This window comes from Heptranchias perlo, chromosome 14, assembly GCF_035084215.1.
Source record: "Heptranchias perlo isolate sHepPer1 chromosome 14, sHepPer1.hap1, whole genome shotgun sequence".
Lineage (NCBI taxonomy): Eukaryota > Metazoa > Chordata > Chondrichthyes > Hexanchiformes > Hexanchidae > Heptranchias > Heptranchias perlo.
The window spans coordinates 2,627,351-2,639,901 of NC_090338.1; the positions used below are offsets into that span (position 1 = coordinate 2,627,351).

General features: G+C 49.9%; 1 protein-coding gene across 3 annotated transcripts in view; it reads right to left on the reverse strand.

Annotated features, from left to right (window-relative positions):
- cyfip2 (cytoplasmic FMR1 interacting protein 2) overlaps positions 1-12,551 on the reverse strand; it is a 174,092-nt gene that overhangs the window by 89,668 nt on the left and 71,873 nt on the right. For all 3 annotated transcript variants that reach the window (XM_067995942.1, XM_067995943.1, XM_067995941.1), the window contains exons 14-16: positions 7,371-7,537; positions 5,196-5,343; positions 311-464 (exon numbers count right to left, since the gene is read on the reverse strand). In XM_067995942.1, coding sequence (XP_067852043.1) covers positions 311-464; positions 5,196-5,343; positions 7,371-7,537 — 469 coding nt within the window. The remainder of the gene's footprint in view (positions 1-310; positions 465-5,195; positions 5,344-7,370; positions 7,538-12,551) is intronic.

Consider the following 12,551-nt stretch of genomic DNA (forward strand, 5'->3'; position numbering starts at 1 on the left):
TGAAACGTTAACTCTGTTTCTTTCCCCACAGATGCTGCCTGACCTGCTGAGTATTTCCAGCATTTTCTGTCTTTATTTCAGATTTCCAGCTTTCGCAGTATTTCGCTTTTGTTTGACCTGATTATTCTGGTGATATCTTGTGAAGAAATGGAAGCAGCATTTTCCCACATTACAGCAGTGGCTGCTCTTAACTCTGAAGCACCTTTGAGGTTCTGGAGACACGATAAGACATGTATAACGGCAAGTCTGTGTTACGATGTGGATGTGCGTTTCATTAATGGTTGGAGGAGAGGTACTGAGTCCCACTTACCGCTGAAGTTCAAGAGGTGGGTGTAGAAGAAAGACTGTTTGTGAAAGTCCTCGATGGCGACCACGATGGGACCATCTAGGCTGCTGCGTAGGGTCTTCTTAGATCCACTCTTGTCAGCAATGAGCGACTCCAACATGGTCCTCACCATATACAGCTAGAAATGGAGAGACCAGTCAGTCAGTGCGTGCGTGAGCTCTGGGAGGCCGAAAACCATTAAAGGGGAGAGTTACTCTACCCGATAGTCACCTGATCCTAAATATTAGCGATATTGATAAATGGGGGAAGAGTCTACTGGCAGATCGACTCAGAGACAGTGAGGCAGGAACAAATCAGGATTTTCGTGGGATTGTGGGATTCACAGCAGCGTAACAAGGCCCTGGTGTAATAATAGGTGACGGACCCCCTTCCCATTACCCTTAATCCTGTTGTGGGAGACAGGGAGACGAGGACATAGAAACCTGTTGAGGGAGTATGAGTCCTAAGAGCCCTCCATCAATCAGTAATGGATGTAAATCTAAGAGTGTTTTTACACTGCGCCCATGCAGCTTGGTTCCCCAATGCAGGACTTGCACAGACGGCTGCAATGGGTCTTCCTGGTAGCCAGTTTTGTTGAGTTCTGTCAGATTTACATTTGGTTTGCAAGATCTGCATGTGGGGAACCCAGTCACACCAGCACGGGTCTGGGGCTAATGTTCTGAGTTCCAATATTTACATTTGGAAGGAAGGAAAGATCTTGCATTTCTATAGCGCCTTCCATGGCCTCAGGACGTCCCAAGCACTTTACAGCCAATGAAGTACTTTTGAAGTGTAGTCACTGTGTTGTAATCATAGAACCTTAGACTGGTTACAGCACAGAAGGAGGTCATTCAGCCCATCAAGTCCGTGCCGGCTCTCTGCAAGAGCAAACCAGCTGGTCCCACTCCCCCGCCCTTTCCCCGTAGCCCTGTAAATTTTTTCCCTTCAAGTACTTATCCAATTCCCTTTTGAAAGCCACGATTGAATCTGCCTCCACCACCCCCTCAGGCAGTGCATTCCAGATCATAACCACTCGCTGTGTAAAAAAGTATTTTCTCATGTTGCCTTAGGTTCTTTTGCCAATCACCTTAAATCTATGTCCTCTGGTTCTTGACCCTTCCGCCAATGGGAACAGTTTCTCTCTATCTAATCTATCTAGGCCCTTCATGATTTTGAATATCTCTATCAAATCTCCTCACAACCGTCTCTGTTCCAAGGAGAACAACCCCAGCTTCTCCAGTCTACCACGTAACTGAAGTCCCTCATCCCTGGAATCATTCTAGTAAATCTCTTCTGCACCCTCTCTAAGGCCTTCACATCCTTCCTAAAGTGTGGTGCCCAGAATTGGACACAATACTCCAGCTGTAGCCAAACCAGTGTTTTATAAAGGTTCATCATAACTTCCTTGCTTTTGTACTCTATGCCTCTATTTATAAAGCCCAGGATCAAAGATAGGAGGGAAAGTAGAGAGTGAGGAGGACATAAAAAACCTACAAGGGGATATAGACAGGCTGGGTGAGTGGGCGGAGATTTGGCAGATGCAATACAATATTGGAAAATGTGAGGTTATGCACTTTGGCAGGAAAAATCAGAGAGCAAGTTATTATCTTAATGGCGAGAAACTGGAAAGTACTGCAGTACAAAGGGATCTGAGGGTCCTAGTGCAAGAAAATCAAAAAGTTAGTTTGCAGGTGCAGCAGGTGATCAAGAAGGCCAACGGAATGTTGGCTTTTATTGCTCGGGGGATAGAATATAAAAACAGGGAGGTATTGCTGCAGTTATATAAGGTATTGGTGAGACCGCACCTGGAATACTGCATACAGTTTTGGTGTCCAGACTTAAGAAAAGACATACTTGCTCTCGAGGCAGTACAAAGAAGGTTCACTCGGTTAATCCCGGGGATGAGGGGGTGGACATATGAGGAGAGGTTGAGTAGATTGGGACTCTACTCATTGGAGTTCAGAAGAATGAGAGGCGATCTTATTGAAACATATAAGATTGTGAAGGGGCTTGATCGGGTGGATGCGGTAAGGATGTTCCCAAGGATGGGTGAAACTAGAACTAGGGGGCATAATCTTAGAATAAAGGGCTGCTCTTTCAAAACTGAGATGAGGAGAAACTTCTTCACTCAGAGGGTAGTAGGTCTGTGGAATTTGCTGCCCCAGGAAGCTGTGGAAGCTACATCATTAAATAAATTTAAAACAGAAATAGACAGTTTCCTAGAAGTAAAGGGAATTAGGGGTTACGGGGAGCGGGCAAGAAATTGGACATGAATTTAGATTTGAGGTTAGGATCAGATCAGCCATGATCTTATTGAATGGCAGAGCAGGCTCGAGGGGCCGATTGGCCTACTCCTGCTCCTATTTCTTATGTTCTTCTGTTCTTATCCCGTATGCTTTTTTAACTGCTTTCTCAACCTGTCCTGCCACCTTCAACGATTTGTGCACATACACCCCCAGATCTCTCTGTTCCTACACCCCATTTTAGAATTGTGCCCTCTAGTTTATATTGCCTCTCCTCGTTCTTCCTACCAAAATGTATCACTTCACAATTTTCTGCATTAAATTTCATCTGCCACGTGTCTGCCCATTCCACCAGCCTGTCTATATTCTCTTGAAGTCTATCACTATCCTCCTCACTGTTCACTACACTTCCATGTTTTGTGTCATCTGCAAATTTTGAAATTGTGCCCTGTACACCCAAGTCCAAGTCATTAATATATATCAAGAAAAGCAGTGGTCCCAGCACTGACCCCTGGGGAACACCACTGTACACCTCCCTCCAGTCCGAAAAACAACCGTTCACCACTACTCTCTGTTTCCTGTCACTTAGACAATTCTGTATCCATACTGCCCCCTTTATTCCATGGGCTTCAACTTTGCTGATAAGCCGATTATGCGGCACTTTATCAAACACCTTTTGAAAGTCCATATACACCACATCAACCACATTGCCCTCATCAACCCTCTCTGTTACCTCATCAAAAAACTCTATCAGGTTAGTTAAATACGATTTGCCTTTAACAAATCCGTGCTGACTTTCCTTTATTAATCCACCCTCGTCCAAGTGACTTAATTTTGTCCCGGATTATCGTTTCTAAAGTTTCCCCACCACTGAGGTTCAATTGACTGGCCTATAGTTGCTGGGTTTATCCTTACACCCTTTTTTGAACAAGGGTGTAACATTTGCAATTCTCCAGTCCTCTGGCACCACCCCCGTATCTAAGGATGATTGGAAGATTATGGCCAGAGCCTCCGCAATTTCCACCCTTACTTCCCTCAGCAACCTAGGATGCATCCCATCCGGACCGGGTGATTTATCTACTTTAAGTACAGCCAGACTTTCTAGTACCTCCTCTTTATCAATTTTTAGCCCATCCAGTATCTCAACTACCTCCTCTTTTACTGTGACTTTGGCAGCATCTTCTTCCTTGGGAAAGACAGATGCAAAGTACTCATTTAGTACCTCGGCCATCCCCTCTGCCTCCATGAGTGGATCTCCTTTTTGGTCCCTAATCGGTCCCACCCCTCCTCTTACTACCCGTTTACTGTTTATTTGCCTGTAGAAGACTTTTGGATTCCCTTTTATATTGGCTGCCAGTCTATTCTCATACTCTCTCTTTGCCCCTCTTATTTCCTTTTTCACTTCCCCTCTGAACTTTCTATATTCAGCCTGGTTCTCACTTGTGTTATCAACCTGACATCTGTCATATGTCCCCTTTTTCTGCTTCATCTCACTCTCTATCTCTTTTGTCATCCAGGGAGCTCTGGCTTTAGTTGCCCTACCTTTCTCCCTCGTGGGAATGTACCGAGACTGTACCCGAACCATCTCCTCTTTAAAGGCCGCCCACTGTTTAATTACAGTTTTGCCTGCCAATCTTTGATTCCAATTTACGCAGGCCAGATCCGTTCTCAACCCACTGAAATTGGACCTCCTCCAATTGGGTATTTTTACTCTAGATTGCTCCTTATCCTTTTCCATAACTAATCTAAACCTTATGATACTATGATCACTATTCCCTAAATGTTCCCCTAAATGTAATATAGGAAACGTGGCAGTCAAATTGTGCACAGCAAGGCCCCAAATAGCTATGAGATAAATCACCGGATAATCTGGACAATGGGCAGAACTCCCCTGCTCTTCCAATAGTGGCCGTGGGATCGTTTACAACCACCTGAGAGGGCAGACGGGGCCTCGGTTTAACGTCTCATCCAAAACACAGCACCTCCGACAGTGCAGCGCTCCCTCAGTACTGACCCTCCGACAGTGCAGCGCTCCCTCAGTACTGACCCTCCGACAGTGCAGTGCTCCCTCAGTACTGACCCTCCGACAGTGCAGCGTTCCCTCAGTACTGACCCTCCGACAGTGCAGCGCTCCCTCAGTACTGACCCTCCGACAGTGCAGCGCTCCCTCAGTACTGCACTTGGAGGTCAGACTGGATTATGAGCTCAAGTTAATGGTGTGGGGTTTGAACCCGTAACCTATGGACTACCGAAGACAAGAGTGCTGCCCACTGAGCCACGACTGACAATAAAGGGAAGGCGGTCATATTATCACCTACCACCTCTACCACCTAGAAGGACAAGAGCAGCAGGCACATGGGAACAACACCACCTGCACGTTCCCCTCCAAGTCACACACCATCCTGACTTGGAAATATATCACCGTTCCTTCATCGTCACTGGGTCAAAATCCTGGAACTCCCTAACAGCACTGTGGGAGAACCTTCACCACACGGACTGCAGCGGTTCAAGAAGGCGGCTCACCACCACCTTCTCAAGGGCCATTAGGGATGGGCAATAAATGCCGGCCTCACCAGCGACGCCCACATCCCATGAACGAATAATAAGAAAATAGAATCAATCCGAACCTGGGTACTGGAGGGTCCGACTGCACGGCGAGGCACTTTAATGTCAAAACCACCTTTGGGATCCTTCTCCCCCTTCAGGCAGGGGTCGTTGGGAGGCTCCCGCCCACTTTCCCAATCACAGATTGTCTTCCTGATGGCCTGAAGGACACTGGGAGGAGAAAAAGCAAATCAGAGGCTCTCAGCTCCAGCAAGCACATGGAAAGGCCCTTCAACCCACTGGATCCCAACCTTCCAGAACACAAACCCTGCCCCTTACAGCGTCCAGCCTCTTCATAACCGAGCCCAGCTGTGATAGAAGAATCATAGAATTGTACAGCACAGATGGAGGCCATTCAGCCCATCGTGCCTGTGCCGGCTCTTTGAAAGAACTATCCAATTAGTCCCACTCCCCTGCTCTTTCCCCATAGCCCTGGAAATTTTTCCCCTTCAAGTCTTTATCCAATTCCCTTTTGAAAGTTATTATTGAATCTGCTTCCACCGCCCTTTCAGGCAGCGCATTCCAGATCATCACAACTCGCTGTGTAAAAAAAATTCTCCTCATCTCCCGTCTGGTTCTTTCGCCAATCACCTTAAATCTGTGTCCTCTGGTTACCGACCCCCCTGCCACTGGAAACAGTTTCTCCTTATTTACTCTATCAAAACCCTTCATGATTTTGAACACCTCAATTAAATCTCCCCTTAACCTTCTCTGCTCTAAGGAGAACAATCCCAGCTTCTCCAGTCTCTCCACATAACTGAAGTCCCTCATCCCTGGAACCATTCTAGTAAATCTCCTCTGCACCCTCTCTAAGGCCTTCACATCTTTCCTAAAGTACGGTGCCCAGAATTGAACACAATTCTCCAGCTGGGCCCTAACCAGTGTTTTATAAAGGTTCAGCATAACTTCCTTGCTTTTGTACTCTCTGCCTTCTGTATGCTTTCTTAACAGCTTTATCAAAGATTTGTGTACATAAACCCCCAGGTCTCTCTGTTCCTGCACCCCTTTTAAAAATGTACCATTTAGTTTATATTTTGCCTCTCCTCATTCTTCCTACCAAAATGAATCATTTCACACTTCTCTGTGTTAAATTTTATCTGCCATGTGTCTGCCCATTTCACCAGTCTGTCTCTGTCCTCCTGAAGTCTGTTACTGTCCCTCTCCGCATTTTGACAAGCACAAAATTCAGAAAAATAGTAATCTTGTAATTTTGATTAATTGGGAATATTTGAGTTACGATTTCCCCAGCCTGCCTCAGGTTCAAAGTTTGAAAAGCTTTTACAATTAATGATAAAAATCTCTTTCTAAAAAAAAAAGCATCAATAGTGAAATATGTGAAAAAGAAACTGGGATTCCAAACATCTCCGAAACAGGCCAGTTGTAAACATGATGTACCTGCCTTCATCCTCCCCTCTACTCCTTTCCCCTCCTCCCCCTTCTCTTCCACCTCCTCCTCTCACCCTACCCTTCCCTTCCGCCTTTGCCATCTCTCCCTTTTTTCCCTCCCCCTCCTTTCCCAAAGCTCCCCTTCCCCTCTTTCTGGCCCCTTCCCCTCCCTACCACCTCTCCTCCTCCCTCCTCTCCCATTCACCCCTCCCTTCCCCTTTCACCCTCACTCTTCTCCCCTTTATCCCTCCACTCTCCGCCTTCGCTCGTCAATCCCCCTCCCTTCCCTCAATCCCTCTCCCTCACCCATTCCCCCTCTCCCTTCCCTCATCCCTCTCTCCCTTCCCCCTCTCCCATCACTCTCCCATTCTTCTTTATCTCCTCTTCCCCCTCTCTCTCTACCGCTCTCCCTGACCCTCATTCACTCTCCCACCCCCCCCTTTATCTCCCGTTCTGCCCTCTCCTGTCGCCCTTCCCCCTTACCCTCCCTCCCTCTCACTCTTCTCCACTCTCCCACCCCCCTTTATCTCCTGTTCCTCCCTCCCTCCCCACTCCCCTCTCTCTCCCTCACCATCTCTCCCTCTCCTTCCCACTCTCACACCCCCTCTATCTCCTGTTCTCCCTCGCCCCCTTCTCCACTGTATCTCTCTCCCTCTCCCCTTCTTCACTCTCCCACCCAATTCCTCCTCCCTCCTCCACACCCCCCTCTCTCTCTCCCACTCCCTTTATCTCCTATTTTCCCCTCTCGCTCCCCCTCCCCCTTTATCTCCCATTCCCCTCTCCCTCCCCCACTCCCCCAATCCTGCGGGTACCTGATTAGGACATTTTTCTTCTTCCTGGTGGCCTGTCGGAGAGGCTCTCTCAGGGTGACCTGTGCGAAATCCTGCAGGGCTGCGTAGATGGTGTTTCGGATTGCCTGGTTGAAGACACTCTCCATCCTGCCCATCAGAACCTGCAGCCCCTTAATCATCGCGATCACCTGCAGGAGCAAAATGCAGGACAAGGCAGTGAGTGTCTCAATCCCAAGAAACCACCCGTCCTGCACTCCTGCTGGGTCCCCTCGCCGGTCTCCCATTGTACCAGAGAGTGAGGAGACTCCTTCACCACCAGAGAGTGAGGAGACTCCTTCACCACCAGAGAGTGAGGAGACTCCTTCACCACCAGAGAGTGAGGAGACTCCTTCACCAGAGAGTGAGGAGACTCCTTCACCACCAGAGAGTGAGGAGAATCCTTCACCAGAGAGTGAGGAGACTCCTTCACCACCAGAGAGTGAGGAGACTCCTTCATCACCAGAGAGTGAGGAGACTCCTTCATCACCAGAGAGTGAGGAGACTCCTTCACCAGAGAGTGAGGAGACTCCTTCACCAGAGAGTGAGGAGACTCCTTCATCACCAGAGAGTGAGGAGACTCCTTCATCACCAGAGAGTGAGGAGACTCCTTCACCACCAGAGAGTGAGGAGACTCCTTCATCACCAGAGAGTGAGGAGACTCCTTCATCACCAGAGAGTGAGGAGACTCCTTCATCACCAGAGAGTGAGGAGACTCCTTCACCAGAGAGTGAGGAGACTCCTTCACCACCAGAGAGTGAGGAGACTCCTTCACCACCAGAGAGTGAGGAGACTCCTTCACCACCAGAGAGTGAGGAGACTCCTTCACCACCAGAGAGTGAGGAGACTCCTTCACCAGAGAGTGAGGAGACTCCTTCACCAGAGAGTGAGGAGACTCCTTCACCAGAGAGTGAGGAGACTCCTTCACCACCAGAGAGTGAGGAGACTCCTTCACCAGAGAGTGAGGAGACTCCTTCACCATCAGAGAGTGAGGAGACTCCTTCACCAGAGAGTGAGGAGACTCCTTCACCACCAGAGAGTGAGGAGACTCCTTCACCAGAGAGTGAGGAGACTCCTTCACCAGAGAGTGAGGAGACTCCTTCACCAGAGAGTGAGGAGACTCCTTCACCACCAGAGAGTGAGGAGACTCCTTCACCAGAGAGTGAGGAGACTCCTTCACCACCAGAGAGTGAGGAGACTCCTTCACCACCAGAGAGTGAGGAGACTCCTTCACCAGAGAGTGAGGAGACTCCTTCACCAGAGAGTGAGGAGACTCCTTCACCAGAGAGTGAGGAGACTCCTTCACCAGAGAGTGAGGAGACTCCTTCACCAGAGAGTGAGGAGACACCTTCACCACCAGAGAGTGAGGAGACTCCTTCACCAGAGAGTGAGGAGACTCCTTCATCACCAGAGAGTGAGGAGACTCCTTCATCACCAGAGAGTGAGGAGACTCCTTCATCACCAGAGAGTGAGGAGACTCCTTCATCACCAGAGAGTGCGGAGACTCCTTCACCACCAGAGAGTGAGGAGACTCATTCACCAGAGAGTGAGGAGACTCCTTCACCAGAGAGTGAGGAGACTCCTTCACCACCAGAGAGTGAGGAGACTCCTTCACCAGAGAGTGAGGAGACTCCTTCACCACCAGAGAGTGCGGAGACTCCTTCACCACCAGAGAGTGAGGAGACTCCTTCACCAGAGAGTGCGGAGACTCCTTCACCACCAGAGAGTGAGGAGACTCCTTCACCATCAGAGAGTGAGGAGACTCCTTCACCAGAGAGTGAGGAGACTCCTTCACCATCAGAGAGTGAGGAGACTCCTTCACCAGAGAGTGCGGAGACTCCTTCACCACCAGAGAGTGCGGAGACTCCTTCACCACCAGAGAGTGAGGAGACTCATTCACCAGAGAGTGAGGAGACTCCTTCACCAGAGAGTGAGGAGACTCCTTCACCACCAGAGAGTGAGGAGACTCCTTCACCAGAGAGTGAGGAGACTCCTTCATCACCAGAGAGTGCGGAGACTCCTTCACCACCAGAGAGTGAGGAGACTCCTTCATCACCAGAGAGTGAGGAGACTCCTTCATCACCAGAGAGTGAGGAGACTCCTTCACCAGAGAGTGAGGAGACTCCTTCACCAGAGAGTGAGGAGACTCCTTCACCACCAGAGAGTGAGGAGACTCCTTCACCAGAGAGTGAGGAGACTCCTTCACCAGAGAGTGAGGAGACTCCTTCACCACCAGAGAGTGAGGAGACTCCTTCACCAGAGAGTGAGGAGACTCCTTCACCAGAGAGTGAGGAGACTCCTTCACCAGAGAGTGAGGAGACTCCTTCACCAGAGAGTGAGGAGACTCCTTCACCACCAGAGAGTGAGGAGACTCCTTCACCACCAGAGAGTGAGGAGACTCCTTCACCAGAGAGTGAGGAGACTCCTTCACCAGAGAGTGAGGAGACTCCTTCATCACCAGAGAGTGAGGAGACTCCTTCACCAGAGAGTGAGGAGACTCCTTCACCAGAGAGTGAGGAGACTCCTTCATCACCAGAGAGTGCGGAGACTCCTTCACCAGAGAGTGAGGAGACTCCTTCACCACCAGAGAGTGAGGAGACTCCTTCACCAGAGAGTGAGGAGACTCCTTCACCAGAGAGTGAAGAGACTCCTTCACCAGAGAGTGAGGAGACTCCTTCACCAGAGAGTGAGGAGACTCCTTCACCAGAGAGTGAGGAGACTCCTTCACCACCAGAGAGTGAGGAGACTCCTTCACCACCAGAGAGTGAGGAGACTCCTTCACCACCAGAGAGTGAGGAGACTCCTTCACCAGAGAGTGAGGAGACTCCTTCACCAGAGAGTGAGGAGACTCCTTCACCAGAGAGTGAGGAGACTCCTTCACCACCAGAGAGTGAGGAGACTCCTTCACCACCAGAGAGTGAGGAGACTCCTTCACCACCAGAGAGTGAGGAGACTCCTTCATCACCAGAGAGTGAGGAGACTCCTTCACCGGAGAGTGAGGAGACTCCTTCACCGGAGAGTGAGGAGACTCCTTCACCACCAGAGAGTGAGGAGACTCCTTCACCACCAGAGAGTGAGGAGACTCCTTCATCACCAGAGAGTGAGGAGACTCCTTCACCGGAGAGTGAGGAGACTCCTTCACCACCAGAGAGTGAGGAGACTCCTTCACCAGAGAGTGAGGAGACTCCTTCACCACCAGAGAGTGAGGAGACTCCTTCACCAGAGAGTGAGGAGACTCCTTCATCACCAGAGAGTGAGGAGACTCCTTCACCAGAGAGTGAGGAGACTCCTTCATCACCGGAGAGTGAGGAGACTCCTTCATTCACCAGAGAGTGAGGAGACTCCTTCACCAGAGAGTGAGGAGACTCCTTCACCAGAGAGTGAGGAGACTCCTTCACCACCAGAGAGTGAGGAGACTCCTTCACCACCAGAGAGTGAGGAGACTCCTTCACCACCAGAGAGTGAGGAGACTCCTTCACCAGAGAGTGAGGAGACTCCTTCACCACCAGAGAGTGAGGAGACTCCTTCATCACCAGAGAGTGAGGAGACTCCTTCACCGGAGAGTGAGGAGACTCCTTCACCACCAGAGAGTGAGGAGACTCCTTCACCACCAGAGAGTGAGGAGACTCCTTCACCAGAGAGTGAGGAGACTCCTTCACCAGAGAGTGAGGAGAATCCTTCACCAGAGAGTGAGGAGACTCCTTCATCACCAGAGAGTGAGGAGACTCCTTCACCACCAGAGAGTGAGGAGACTCCTTCACCACCAGAGAGTGAGGAGACTCCTTCACCAGAGAGTGAGGAGACTCCTTCACCACCAGAGAGTGAGGAGACTCCTTCACCAGAGAGTGAGGAGACTCCTTCACCAGAGAGTGAGGAGACTCCTTCCCCACCAGAGAGTGAGGAGACTCCTTCACCAGAGAGTGAGGAGACTCCTTCACCACCAGAGAGTGAGGAGACTCCTTCACCAGAGAGTGAGGAGACTCCTTCACCAGAGAGTGAGGAGACTCCTTCACCAGAGAGTGAGGAGACTCCTTCACCACCAGAGAGTGCGGAGACTCCTTCACCAGAGAGTGAGGAGACTCCTTCACCAGAGAGTGAGGAGACTCCTTCACCAGAGAGTGAGGAGACTCCTTCACCACCAGAGAGTGAGGAGACTCCTTCACCAGAGAGTGAGGAGACTCCTTCACCAGAGAGTGAGGAGACTCCTTCACCACCAGAGAGTGAGGAGACTCCTTCACCAGAGAGTGAGGAGACTCCTTCATCACCAGAGAGTGCGGAGACTCCTTCATCACCAGAGAGTGAGGAGACTCCTTCACCAGAGAGTGAGGAGACTCCTTCATCACCAGAGAGTGAGGAGACTCCTTCACCAGAGAGTGAGGAGACTCCTTCATCACCAGAGAGTGAGGAGACTCCTTCACCAGAGAGTGAGGAGACTCCTTCATCACCAGAGAGTGAGGAGACTCCTTCACCAGAGAGTGAGGAGACTCCTTCACCAGAGAGTGAGGAGACTCCTTCACCAGAGAGTGAGGAGACTCCTTCACCAGAGAGTGAGGAGACTCCTTCATCACCAGAGAGTGAGGAGACTCCTTCACCAGAGAGTGAGGAGACTCCTTCATCACCAGAGAGTGAGGAGACTCCTTCATCACCAGAGAGTGAGGAGACTCCTTCACCAGAGAGTGAGGAGACTCCTTCATCACCAGAGAGTGCGGAGACTCCTTCTTTGCCGTAAAGCTCCTCACCGCATAAAAAACCTTATCTTACTCATAACCAAAACTCTGAAAAAACAGAAAGTACAATTATAATTGGTCAGCGTGTTATAATCTGTTCTTATAACATACAGGGCATAAAAAGTGAGGAAGTTATGTTACAGTTGTACAGAACCTTGATCAGAGCCCCATCTGGAGACTGTGTTCAGTTCTGGGCACCGCACCTCAGGAGGGATATATTGGCCTTGGAGGGGGTGCAGCGCAGATTCACCAGAACGATACCAGGGCTAAAAGGGTTAAATTATGAGGACAGGTTGCATAGAGTATTCTTGTATTCCATCGCGTATAGAAGATTAAGGGGTGATCTAATTGAGGTGATTAAGAATATTAAAGGATTTGATAGGGTCGATAGAGAGAAACTATTCCCTCTGGTGGGGGGAGTCCAGAACAAGGGGGCAGA